General features: G+C 45.8%; 1 protein-coding gene across 1 annotated transcript; it reads right to left on the reverse strand.

Moving 5' to 3' along the window:
- Nucleotides 1-34: 34 nt before the first annotated feature.
- LOC100683783 (double homeobox protein 4C-like) lies at nt 35-4,981 on the reverse strand. The gene is made up of 4 exons (XM_038562426.1): nt 1,884-4,981; nt 987-1,141; nt 433-606; nt 35-214 (listed from the first exon to the last, which is right to left on the reverse strand). The coding sequence occupies exons 1-4, from the start codon at nt 1,906-1,908 to the stop codon at nt 35-37; spliced, it is 534 nt and encodes a 177-aa protein (XP_038418354.1). The 5' UTR covers nt 1,909-4,981.
- Nucleotides 4,982-12,609: the final 7,628 nt, after the last annotated feature.

Consider the following 12,609-nt stretch of genomic DNA (forward strand, 5'->3'; position numbering starts at 1 on the left):
TGGGGCCCTTCCTGAGGCTTTTGCCACGGCCAGGTCAGCACACAGAGACACGTTCCTGTGTCAAGGAGTGGCTCAGGAGGGGACCCTTCTTGGGTGCCGGGGAGTCACCTGGAAGCTGTGCCTTTCCATTCGGTGGCCCTTCTCCTTGGGGAATTCTGGAGTCCAGTCGGCGGCTCTGCCTTAGCTGTCTCGTTCTCTGGTTTTGGAACCAGACCTAAGGGGCAAGAGAAGAAGCAACGTTCAGGGAACACGGGAGGGCAGGAAACCCCACACATGTGGCAGGGACATGAGGCCCCAAGGCCAACCAACAACCCAGAGAAAGCCAGAGCTGGCTTGGTGCCTCCAGTGGCACGTGCTATTTGCATGGCCCTCTGGTGTAAAGGAAGTAGGCGTTGGTCTAACCTGAGGAGCGAGAAATGCAGGGAAACCTACAACAGACGGCATGGGGACAAGAGTCATTTCTTCTTTGGTCATCCGCATGGGCAGAGGATGCAGCTCCTGCTGAAGTCCCCTGTAGGGAGCTGAGGCACTTTGACTGACCAAGAAGACACTGGAAACGGGTGTCCTTCTCCTCACCAATGGACCCATGCGCAGGCTTCCTCTGCACTGGAGGGAAAAGACAGGTGTGCCGTCATGGATAGGCATACGTGCGTCTCTATGTGTCTCCTCCCCACCCCTGTAGGAGGACTCACAGTGTTTCATGTGGGGAAAGTGATTGGTCAGGACACAGGATCTCTGGGGACACTCAGCCCATGGGCATGGACCTGTCGTCGGGCCTCAGACCTTGGGCCCCAGAGTTCCCTCGTCCCTTGAGTGAAGGTCTTGGAACGACCTCCAAGGGCAAGGTCTCCTAGGCCCCCCACACCCCAGGCCGTAGGTTCTGAGCTCCCCAGCTGACCACGCAGAAGGACGGGCGAACACCTAGCCCCACGTGCGTGCACTCTTCCTCCCCCAGAGTCCGTGAGAAAAGCACTGGGGCTGCCTACCTGGATTCTAGACTCGGAGATGGCCAGCTCTCGGGCCAGGTGTTCTCTGGCAGTGATGCTGGGGTAAGGGTTCTTCTGGAAGAATGCCTGCAGGGCCCCCTTCTGGCTTGCCGTCAACACGAGCCTCCTTCGTCGGGGTGCTCGAGGGAGTGGGCCTGTGTGGGGAAGAGAGCAGCGACGGGAGGAAGGCTTTATGCTTTCAGAGGAGCATCGACCGGTGATGTGCTCTCAGAGCTCCTGTTTCTGGGATGTCGAAAACGTCCCCATCCAGGGGCACCCATCCCTTTGCCACTCCTGGACCCACCTAAGCCTGAGGGGGTTGTTCCACTGGACACAGGCCGTTCCGCATCTGCCCTTGGGAATGGGTGATTGTCAAGGATCTAGGGAAAGGGCAGCCTTGAGCTAGGTATGTGATTCCAGGCCAAGGTATGGAGAAGACCCTGGGTGGGGGTCCCGGTGGGCGTCGGGTTTGAAGAGGTGGTGGGGCGGGGTGAAAAGCCCGTCGGGAAAACCAAAGAGGACCATATGTCCACCAGGAAACCTCAAGGGAACATGTGAAAACCCATGCCCACCGTGGGTCCCTTGAGGTGAAAGTTCTACAGTGGTCAACTCGTCTAAGAAGTGATCCACCTTGACCCAATTTCTGCGCCCCGAGGTCCAGGCGGCAGCCTTACAGAAGCGGGGCTCCTGCTGGGAATCTCGGCCCAGTCCAGGGTTCCCTCCCCCCGCAGCCCTATGCAACCCTCTCTCCAGCCCCTTTGCCCAGACCCCAGGGGAGCCCCGCCCTCCCACGGGCGTCCCAGCCATCCGGGTGGTGACTCCTCTTGTGCTTAAGCCTGGAAAGTCGCCAGAGCCCCTGGGCATCCCAGCAGGAGCGGGGCCCCGATGGCCACTCACCGCCGGGGGTGCTGCTGGAGGCCATGCTGCAGGAGGAGCTCGCTCTCGGGGCGCCGGCAGGTCGACTGGGCTGGATGCGGCAGCGCGGGACTTACCACGGCCTGGGTGGCCCCGCCCCAGGAAGGCCCACCCCTCGGCCTTCCCACAGCTTCCTGGGTGGCTCTGCCCTCAGTGGGGCTGACGTTGGGCGGGCCAGGGAGGTCTCCCGGGACGGGGCCTCGGGACCACCCGAAGCAAGAGTTGGAGCTTGGCCTGCGTCGCATGGGCCCGCCCCCTTCCCGGCACCCACAGGCCTCTCGGGATCTCAGCTCAGGCACAGAGACGCACCCTGAGGCCCTGTGCACCGTGTCTCTGCCCGGACCCCTTCGTGGCCCTGGTACAAGGGCTCAGGATTCCGGCCCCACCTCTGGGCGCCCGGCACGAGCCTCCTGCTTCACCTCCCTGGAAAGTCATTTTAATTTTTTTCCTTCGTTTTTTACTTGTTCCAGTTAAACTCGTGTGGTTTATTTCTTTTCACTTTGGTCATTTTTCATTCGGAGTGTTCCACTTTTCCTTTTTAGGTGTATTTGTAGCAATGACTTTGTAATTTCGAGATACATATGTATATATATCTCCAAATTATATGCATACGTTCATATATATATGGATTTTTTTTTAAACAAACATATACTTTGAGGTCCCCGTGGGTTTTGAACCCTGGGCCCGCCAATCTGGACTGGTCAGCCTCTCAGTCTGGTCTGGAGGCAGCCTCGGAATCTGGGGAACCAGTTTCCAATGACACCAGGCGCCTCCCAGGCGGCTCCCCGGCAGCTCCTGTGAAGCCGCACTGGCCAGCAGGGCAGGAGACGGAAATCAGACCCCTTAGATAGGAGGCCCATGAGCGGGACCTTGGGCGCCAGCCTTAGTCCTCCGTGTGCGGATGGGTGGCACCTCGATGGTTTGCCTGTGGGCACGAATGAGCAACAACCTTGAAGGAAAGAACGCAGAGCACCCGTGGACGAGGACCATTCGGGGCAAGTGCGTGTGTTACCACGTCCTTGGGCCACGGAGGCAATGCCCTCCGCAGCCTCATAGGGACTCAGGCCTACCCCGGGGAGAAGAGTGCGGGCTCCGTCCGAGCCCATCCTGTTGTGGTCAGACAGGCTCCAGCTGCTTCCCCTCGCTCTTGACCGCCCTCTGCTGCGCATGTCCGCAGGGACATGAGGTGTCCAAGGAGAGCGTGGCTTAGTGACCTGGGAGACCCGGGAAGACGGGTCCAATCACCTGCAAAGCACATGAGGAAAATCATATCCCCCTTCGAATCTGTACTTTTGTATCCTTCGGGTAAATACCTAGTTGTGCATTTCTGGTCTTGGGGTAGTTCTATTTTGAACCCGAGGAACCTCCATTCTATTTTTGTACGGTGGCTGCATCTGTTTGCTTTCCCACCAGTAGTGTAGGAGGGTTCTCCTTTCTCCCCATCCTCACCAATACCTGTTGTCTCCTGTGCTGTTTCTTTTAGCCATTATGGCAAGTGTCAGGTGATATCTCATTGTGGCTTTGATTTGCGTTTCCCTGATGATGGGTGACATTGAGTGTCTTTCCACGTGTCTGGTGGCCATCGGAATGTCATGTTAGAGAAAATGTCCATTCGTGTCTTCTGCCCATTTTCAGTTGGATAATTCATGTTTTGAATGCTGAGATTTACATTTTGGATACTAAATCTTTATTGGACCTGTCTTTTAGAATTATCTTTTCTCATTCTGTAAGTTGCCTCTTAGCTTTGGTTGTTTCCTTCACTGTGCAGAGCTTTTTATCTTGATGAAGTCCCAACAGTTTATTTTTGCTTTTGTTTCCTGTGTCTCAGGGGCATATCTAGAAAGAAGATCCTATGGCCACGTCAAAGGTGTCACTGCCTATCTTTTCTACCTTTTATGGTTTCAGGTCTCACATTTAGATCTTCAATCCCTTTTGAATTTATTTTTTTTTATCCATGGTGTGGGAAAGTGTTCCCATCCCATTCTCCTGCATGTGGCTGTCTAGTTTTCCCAACATCATTTGCTGAAGAGACTGTCATTTAACCATTGGATATTCTTTCCTGCTTTGTCAAGTATTAATTCAGCCTAGAGTTACAGGTTTGCATCTTGTTTCGGTTTTCCATTCTCCTCTATCGATCTAGGTGTCTTCTTCTTGTGCCCGCACTATACTCTTTGGATCACTAGAAAACTGTAATATAACTTGAAGTCTGAATTTGTGGTGCCCCCAGCCTTGATTTTCTCTTTCTACATATCTTTGGCTATTTTCAATCTTTTGTGGTTCCATAAACATTTTAGGGTTATTTGTTCCGGCTCTGTGAAAAATGCTGTTGCTATGTTGATAGCGATTGCATTGAATGTGCAGATTGCTTTGAGTCGTATAACCTTATTTGCAATATTTGTTCTTCCCGTTCAAGGACGGGAAGATGTTTTTGCATTTTGTGTCTGTCATCTTCAATTCCTTTCATCAATATTTTATAGTTTTCACAGCACGGGGCATTCACCTCTTTGGTTAGGCTGAATCTTATGTATCTTATTGGTTTCGGTGCTCTTGTGAAGGGGATTGAATCCTCAATTTCTCTTTCTGATGACTCATTATTGTTGCATAGAAATGCAACACATTTCTCCACATTAATTTCATATCCTGCAAGTATTTCAAATTCGTGTTTCATTTCTTGCAGTTTTTTTACTTCTCGCAATTTTTTTGGTGATGTCTTTTGGCTTCCTACATAGAGGATAATGTTTTTGCCCCCTGAGCATGATATTGTAGATATTTGGCATATGGCCTTTATGATGCTGAGGTATGTCTCTTCTATCCCTACCTTGCTGAGAGTTTTTTGTTTTCAAGAAAAAATGCTGTATTTTGTCAAATGTTTTTTTCTCCATCTATTGACAGATCATACGGTTCTTATCCCTTCTTTTATTAGCATGGTGTATCATGTTTATTGAATTGTGAAAATTGAACCAGCCTCGCAACCCACGAATAAATCCCACCAGATTGTGGTGAATAATTCTTTTAATATACTGCTGAATTTGATTTGCTAGTATTTTACTGAGAATTTTCGCATCCATGTTTCATTAGGAGTATTGGTCTGTCATTCTCCTTTTTAGTGTTTTTTTTTTTTTTTTTTTTTCATTTTTCTCTGGTTTGGACCAACGTAAGTCCGGCCTCATAGAACAAGTTTGGAAGTATTCCTTCAATTTCTATGTTTTGGAAATGTTTGAGAAGAATAGGTATTAATTCTTCTTTAAATGACCAGTAGATGCCCTGGGAAACCATCCTGTCCTGGACCTCCATTTTCTAAGGTCTAAAGTTAGGGTATGTAGACATCATATCGATGGATTGGTTTTTTTTAAAGATTTTATTTATTTATTTATTCATGAGAGAGAGGGGGAGAGCCAGAGACTGAGAGAGAGAGAGAGACAGAGACAGAGACAGAGTGAGGCAGAGATATAGGCAGAGGGAGAAGCAGGCTGCACACAAAGAACCCGATGTGGGACTTAAATCCTCACCATGGCATCATGCCCTGATCTGAGGGCAGACACTCAATCTCTGAACCACCCAGACATTCCGGATCTTGTGTTTTAATCCACTCTGGTACCTTAGATCTTTTAATTGGGGCCTTTAGTTCATGTACATTCTGAGTGACTATTGAAACATATGAATTGAGTGCCTTGGTGTGACCAGTAGTGTTGGTGTTTCTGGTGATGTTCTCTGGTCCTTTCTAGTCTTTGTTTCTTTTGGCATTTTTCCTCCCCACTTAAAGACTCCCCCTTAAAAATTCCTTGCCGGACTGGTTTAAGTGGTGGTGTACTCCTTTATTTGTCGTCTCTCTGGGAAATTCTCAATCTCTCCTTCTATCCTGAATGCCAGCATTGTTGTATAACGAATGTGCAGCTGTGCATACTTTTCCCATTCAGTACATGAATATTTCCTTCCAGAACTTTCTGGCCTGCCAAGTTTGTGTGGACAGATCTGCTGTGAACTGGATTTGTCTTCTTGTAGGTGAAGGAGTCTTGCTGCCCCGCCGCTTTCAGGATTCTTTCCTCGTCTATGTATTCTGTGATTTTGACTCTGATGTGCCTTGGTGATGTCGGCTCTTATTTTTTTAATTTAGTGGGAGTTCTCTGTGTTCTTGGTTTCATTGTCTGTGTCCTTCCTCACATTAGAGAAGTTTATATAATTTGTTCAAATAAAACTTGTGCCCCCTTTTCTCTCTCTTCATCTTCTGAGTCTACTGTGATATGAATGTTATTTTTAAGAATTTATTTTATTATTTATTCATGACAGACACATGTAGAGGGAGGCAAGGACACAGGCAGAAGGACAAGTAGGCGCCATGCAGAGAGCATGATGCAGCACTAGTTCCTCGTAATCCAGGATCATGCCCTGGGCCGCTGGCAGGTGCCAAACCGATGAGCCACCTGGGGTGAAAGACACTTGCTAGGAGTTGGAGCAGGATCTCATGAGGGACAGGGATGCCCTCAAGCCCCCAGGGGCACTAACACAGTTCCTGCCTCCTGGGGAGAGCGCGCCACACAGCTGAGCTCCCTAAACGGCTACAGCACATGCCCGGCTGGTCCAGGAACAGCTCTGGCAGCTCTGGCAGCATTGACGTACTGAAGGAGCTGTGCAGCCCCAGGAGCGGGATTCCAGCTGTGCATGCCCAGGAGCCCAGGGCGCTGGGGACACAGCCCAGGATCTGGCTCTCCCCCATGGACAGGTGGAGGCCGGGAGGACACAGGACAGCAGGGATGCTCATGCCGCTGGGCAACCCCAAGCTGAGCACATCAGTGCCCCTGCCCCTGGAGCATCTAGACCCAGGCCGTTGTGGACTGGGAGCTGTGGTAGTTACTGTGGGAGCTGACTCCAGAGCTAGAGATCTGGCCAACACCACAGTTGTTGTTCCTCCTGGGACCTCACAGGATAAACAACCCCCACTGAGCCTCAGAGTGGTCTCACAGGATAAACAGGATAAACAACCCCCCGCTGAGCGTCAGAGTGGTCTCACAGGATAAATAGGATAAACAACTCCCACTGAGCCATACACCAGGCAGGGGGCTGAGCAGCTCTCCCAAGTGCTAACACCTGAGAATCAGTACACCAGGCCCCTCCCCCAGAAGAACAGCTATAGTGACAGGGGAAAAGCAAGTTATTGACCAAGCAGCACTGGAAAGTTCCAGGGGAAGTTGAGCGATTTACAGTATATAGAATCAGACGATACGCCCCCTTGATTTTGTTTTGTTTGCTTCCCCCCTTTTTTCTTCCTTTTTTCTTTTTTCTCTTCTCCCTTTTTTCTCCTTTTTCCAGTACAACTTGTTTTTATCCACTCTGCACTGAGCAAAATGACGAGAAGGAAAAACTCCCCTCAAAAGAAAGAACAGTCCTCTGTCTCACAGAGTTACAAAATTTAGATTACAATTCAAGGTCAGAAAGCCAATTCAGAAGCACAATTAAAAAGCTACTGGTGGCTCTATAAAAAAGCAGAAAGGATTCAAGAAACTTCATGACTGCAGAATTAGATCTAATCAGGCAGAAATTAAAAATCAATTGAATGAGATGCCATGCAAACTAGAGGTCCTAACGACGAGGGTTAACGAGGTAGAAGAACGAGTGAGTGACATAGAAGACAAGTTGATGGAAAGGAGGAAAACTGAGAAAAAATTTGAAAGATCATGAGGATAAGTTAAGGGAAATAAATGACAGCCTCAGAAGGAAAAATCTACCTTTAATTGGGGTTCCTGAGGGTGCCGAAAGGGACAGAGATCCAGAATATGTATTTGAAAAAAATCATAGCTGAGAACTTTCCGAACCTGGGAAGGGACACAGGCATTCGGATCCAGGAAATAGAGAGATCCCCCCTAAAGTCAATAAAAATACCTCAATACCTTGACATTTAAGAGTGAAACTGGGATCCCTGGGTGGCGCAGCGGTTTGGCGCCTGCCTTTGGCCCAGGGCGCGATCCTGGAGACCCGGGATCGAATCCCACGTCGGGCTCCCGGTGCATGGAGCCTGCTTCTCCCTCTGCCTGTGTCTCTGCCTCTCTCTCTCTCTCTGTATGACTATCATAAATAAAAAATAAATTAAAAAAAATTAAGAGTGAAACTTGCAAATTCCAAAGATAAAGAAAAGATCCTTAAAGCAGCAAGAGGCAAGAAATCTCTAACTTATATGGGGACAAATATTAAATTAGCAGCAGACCTCTCCACAGAAGCCTGGCAGGCCAGAAAGGGCTGGCAGGATATAGTCAGGGTCCTAAATGAGAAGAACCTGCAGCCAAGAATACTTTATCCAGCAAGGCTCTCATTCAGAATAGAAGGAGAGATAAAGAGCTTCCATGATAAGAAGAAACTGAAAGAATATGTGACCACATCCAGCTCTGCAAGAAATACTAACAGGGACTCTGGAATAAAAAGAGGTGGTCCAAGGGAACAATCCACAAAAAGAGGGACTGAATAGGTATCATGATGACACTAAATTCATATCTTTTAATAGTAACACTGAACGTGATTTGGCTTAATGACCCCATCAAAAGGCGCAGGGTTTCACACTCGATAGAAAAGCAAGACACATCTATTTTCTGTCTACAAGAGACTCATTTTAGACCTAAGGACACCTACAGTCTGAAAATAAAAGGTTGGAACCATTTGCCATTCAAATGGTCCTCAAAAGAAAGCAGGGGTAGCCATCCTTATATCAGATAAAGTTTATCCAAAAGACCGTAGTAGGAGATGAAGAGGTACACTATATCATACTTAAAGGATCTATCCAACAAGAGGACCTAACTAACAATCATCAATACATGCCCCGAATGTGGGAGCGGCCAAGTATAACAATCAATTAATAACCAAAGTTAAGACATACTTAATAATACACTTATACTTGGTGAATTGAATGTAGCGTTTTCTACAATTGACGAATATTCTAAGCACAACATATCCAAAGAAACAAGAGCTTTAAATGATACACTGGACCAGATGGATTTCCCTGATATTTACAGAAATTTACATCCAAACGCAACTAAATACACATTCTTCTCAAGTGCACATGGAAATTTCTCCAGAATAGACCACATATTAGGTCACAAATCAGGTCTTAATCGATACCAAAAGAATGGGATCATCCCGTGCATATGTTCGAGAACATATGCTGTGAAATTAGAATGAAATCACAAGAAGAAGTTTGGAAGGATTTCAAACACGTGAAGGTTAACGACCATCCTGCTCAAAGATGAAAGGGTCAACCAGGAAATTACGGAAGAATTAAAAAGATTCATGGAAACTAATGAGAATGAAGATACAACTGTTCAAAATCTTTGGGATACAAAAAAAGCAGTCCTAAGGAGGAAATACATGGCAATACAAGCATCCATCCAAAAACTGGAAACAAATAAAATACAAAAGCTAACCTTACACCTAAAGGAGCTGGAGAAAAAACAGCAAATAGATCCTACACCAAGCAGAAGAGAGTTAATAAAGATTAGAGCAGAACTCAATGAAATAGCAGAATTGTGGAACAGATCAAGAAAACCAGGAGGCGGTTCTTTGAAAGAATTAATAAGATAGATAAACCATTATCCAGCCTTATTAAAAAGAAGAGAGAAAAGACTCAAATAAATAAAATCATGAATGAGAAAGGAGAGATCACTACCAACACCGAGGAAATACAAACGATCTTAAAAACTCATTATGCGCAGCTATACCTCAATTAATTAGGCAATCTAGAAGAAATGAATGCATTTCTGGAAAACCACAAAGTACCAAAACTGGAACAGGAAGAAATAGAAAACCTGAGCAGGCCAATAACCACGGAGTAAAATGAAGCAGTCATCAAAAATCACCCAAGACACAAAAGTCCAGGGCCTGATGGCTTCCCTGGGGAATTCTATTAAATGTTTAAAGAAGAAACCATACCTAATCTATGAAAGCTGTTCAGAAAGATAGAAAGAGATGGAACACTTTCAAACTCGTTCTATGAGGCCAGCATCACCTTAATTCCAAAACCAGACAAAGACCCCACCAAAAAGGAGAATTACAGACCAATATCCCTGATGAACATGGATGCAAAAATTCTCAACAAGATACTACCAGTAGGATCCAACAATACATTAAGAAAATTATTCACCATGACCAAGTAGGATTGATTCCCAGGACACAAGGCTGGTTCAACACTCGTAAAACAATCAACGTGATTCATCATATCAGCAAGAGAAAACCCAAGAACCATATGATCCTCTCATTAGATGCAGAGAAAGCATTTGACAAAATACAGCATCCATTCCTGATCAAAACTCTTCAGAGTGTAGGGATAGAAGGAAGATTCCTCAAGATCTTAAAAGCCATCTACGAAAAGCCAACAGCAAATATCATTCTCAATGGGGAAGCACTGGGAGCCTTTCCCCTAAGATCAGGAACAAGACAGGGATGTCCACTCTCACTGCTGCTATTCAACATAAAACTAGAAGCAATCAAGCAACAAAAAGAAAGAAAAGGCATTCAAATTGGCAAAGAACTCAAACACTCCCTCCTTTCGCACATGCCGTGATACTGTATGTAGAAAACCCAAAACACTCCACCCAAGATTGGTAGAACTCATACAGCAATTTGGCAGTGTGGCAGGATACAAAATCAATGCCCAGAAGTCAGTGACATTTCTATACACTAACAATGAGACTGAAGAAAGAGAAATTAAGGAGTCAATCCCATTTACAATTGCACCCAAAAGCATAAGAGTCCTAGGAATAAACCTAACCAGAGAGGTAAAGTTTCTATACCCTAAAAACTATTGAACACTCCTGAAAGAAATTGAGGAAGACACAAAGAGATGGAAAAATATTCCAGGCCCATGGATTGGCAGAATTAATATTGTGAAAATGTCAATGTTAACCAGGGCAATTTACACGTTTAATGCAATCCCTATCAAAATACCATGGACTTTCTTCAGAAAGTTAGAACAAATTATTTTAAGATTTGTGTGGAATCAGAGAAGACCCCGAATAGCCAGGGGACTATTAAAAAAGAAAACCATAGCTGGGGACATCACAATGCAAGATTTCAGGTTGTACTACAAAGCTGTGGTCATCAAGACAGTGTGGTACTGGCACAAAAACAGACACATAGATCAATGGAGCAGAATAGAGAATCCAGAAGTGGACCCTGAACATTATGGTCAACTAATATTCAACAAAGCAGGAAAGACTATCCACTGGAAGAAAGACAGTCTCTTCAATAAATGGTGCTGGGAAAATTGGACATCCACATGCAGAAGAATGAAACTAGACCACTCTCTTGCACCACACACAAAGATAAACTCAAAATGGATGAAAGATCTAAATGTGAGACAAGATTCCATCAAAATCCTAGAGAAGAACACAGGCGACATCCTTTTTGAACTTGGCCACAGCAACTGCTTGCAGAATTCATCCCTGAAGGCAAGAGAAACAAAAGCAAAAATGAACTATTGGCACTTCATCAAGATAAGAAGCTTCTGCACAGCAAAAGATACCATCAACACAACTCAAAGACAACCTATAGGATGGGAGAAGATATTTGCAAATGACCTATCAGATAAAGGGCTAGTATCAAAGATCTATAAAAAACTTAGTAAACTCAACAGCAAAGAAACACACAATCTAATCATGAAATGGGCAAAAGACACAGAAATTTCACAGAGGAAGACATAGACACGGCCAACATGCACATGAGAAAATGCTCCTCATCACTTGCCATCAGGGAAATACAAATCCAAACCACAATGAGATCCCACCTCACACCAGTGAGAATGGGGAGAATTAACAAAGTAGGAAACAACAAAAGTTGGAGAGCATGTGGAGAAATGGGAAGCCTTTTGCACTGTTGGTAGGAATGTGAACTGGTGCAGCCACTCTGGGAAACTCTGTGGAGGTTCCTCAAAGAGTTAAAAATAGATCTGCCCTGTGACCCAGCAATTGCACTGCTGGGGATTTATCAAAAAGATACCGATGCAGTGAAACACCCAGACACGTGCACCCCAATGTTTTTAGCAGCAATGTCCACAATAGGCAAACTGTGTTAGGAGACTCATTTTCCATCGAAAGATGGATGGATAAAGAAGATGTGGTCTATGTAAACAATGGAATATTACTCAGCCATTAGAAACAACAAATACCCTCCCTTTGCTTTGATGTGGATGGAATTGGAGGGTATTATGCTGAGTGAAATAAGTCAATCAGAGAAGGACAAACATTATATGGTCTCATTCATTTGGGAAATATAAAATAATAGTGAAAGGGAATAAAGGGGAAAGTAGATAAAATGAGTGGGAAATATCAGAGAGGGAGACAGAACATGAGAGACCCCTAACTCTGGGAAACGAACAAGAGGTGGTGGAAAGGGTGGTAGGTGGGTGGTGGGGGTGCCTGGTTTACGGGCACTGAGGGGGCCACTTGGTGGGATGAGCACTGGGTGTTATGCTATATGTTGGAAAATTGAAATCCAATAAAAACATTAAAGTTTAATTTTTTTTTAATTTTTTTTAATTTTTATTTATTTATGATAGAGAGAGAGAGAGGCAGAGACACAGGCAGAGGGAGAAGCAGGCTCCATGCACCGGGAGCCCGACATGGGATTTGATCCCGGGTCTCCAGGATCATGCCCTGGTCAAAGGCAGGCGCCAAACCGCTGCACCACCCAAGGATCCCCATTAAAGTTTAAATTTAAAAAAAAAAGAGGC

Source organism: Canis lupus, chromosome 17, assembly GCF_011100685.1.
Source record: "Canis lupus familiaris isolate Mischka breed German Shepherd chromosome 17, alternate assembly UU_Cfam_GSD_1.0, whole genome shotgun sequence".
In the NCBI taxonomy this organism is placed as follows: Eukaryota; Metazoa; Chordata; class Mammalia; order Carnivora; family Canidae; genus Canis; species Canis lupus.

Bases quoted from the DNA above. Each gene is read 5' to 3' on its own strand.
- LOC100683783 (XM_038562426.1), bottom strand. From the start codon at position 1,908: ATGGCCTCCAGCAGCACCCCCGGCG. The intron at 1,142-1,883 runs GTGAGTGGCCAT...TTCCCCACACAG, and splicing joins CTCCAGCAGCACCCCCGGCG to GCCCACTCCCTCGAGCACCC. The intron at 607-986 runs GTAGGCAGCCCC...TTTTCCCTCCAG, and splicing joins TCTCCGAGTCTAGAATCCAG to TGCAGAGGAAGCCTGCGCAT.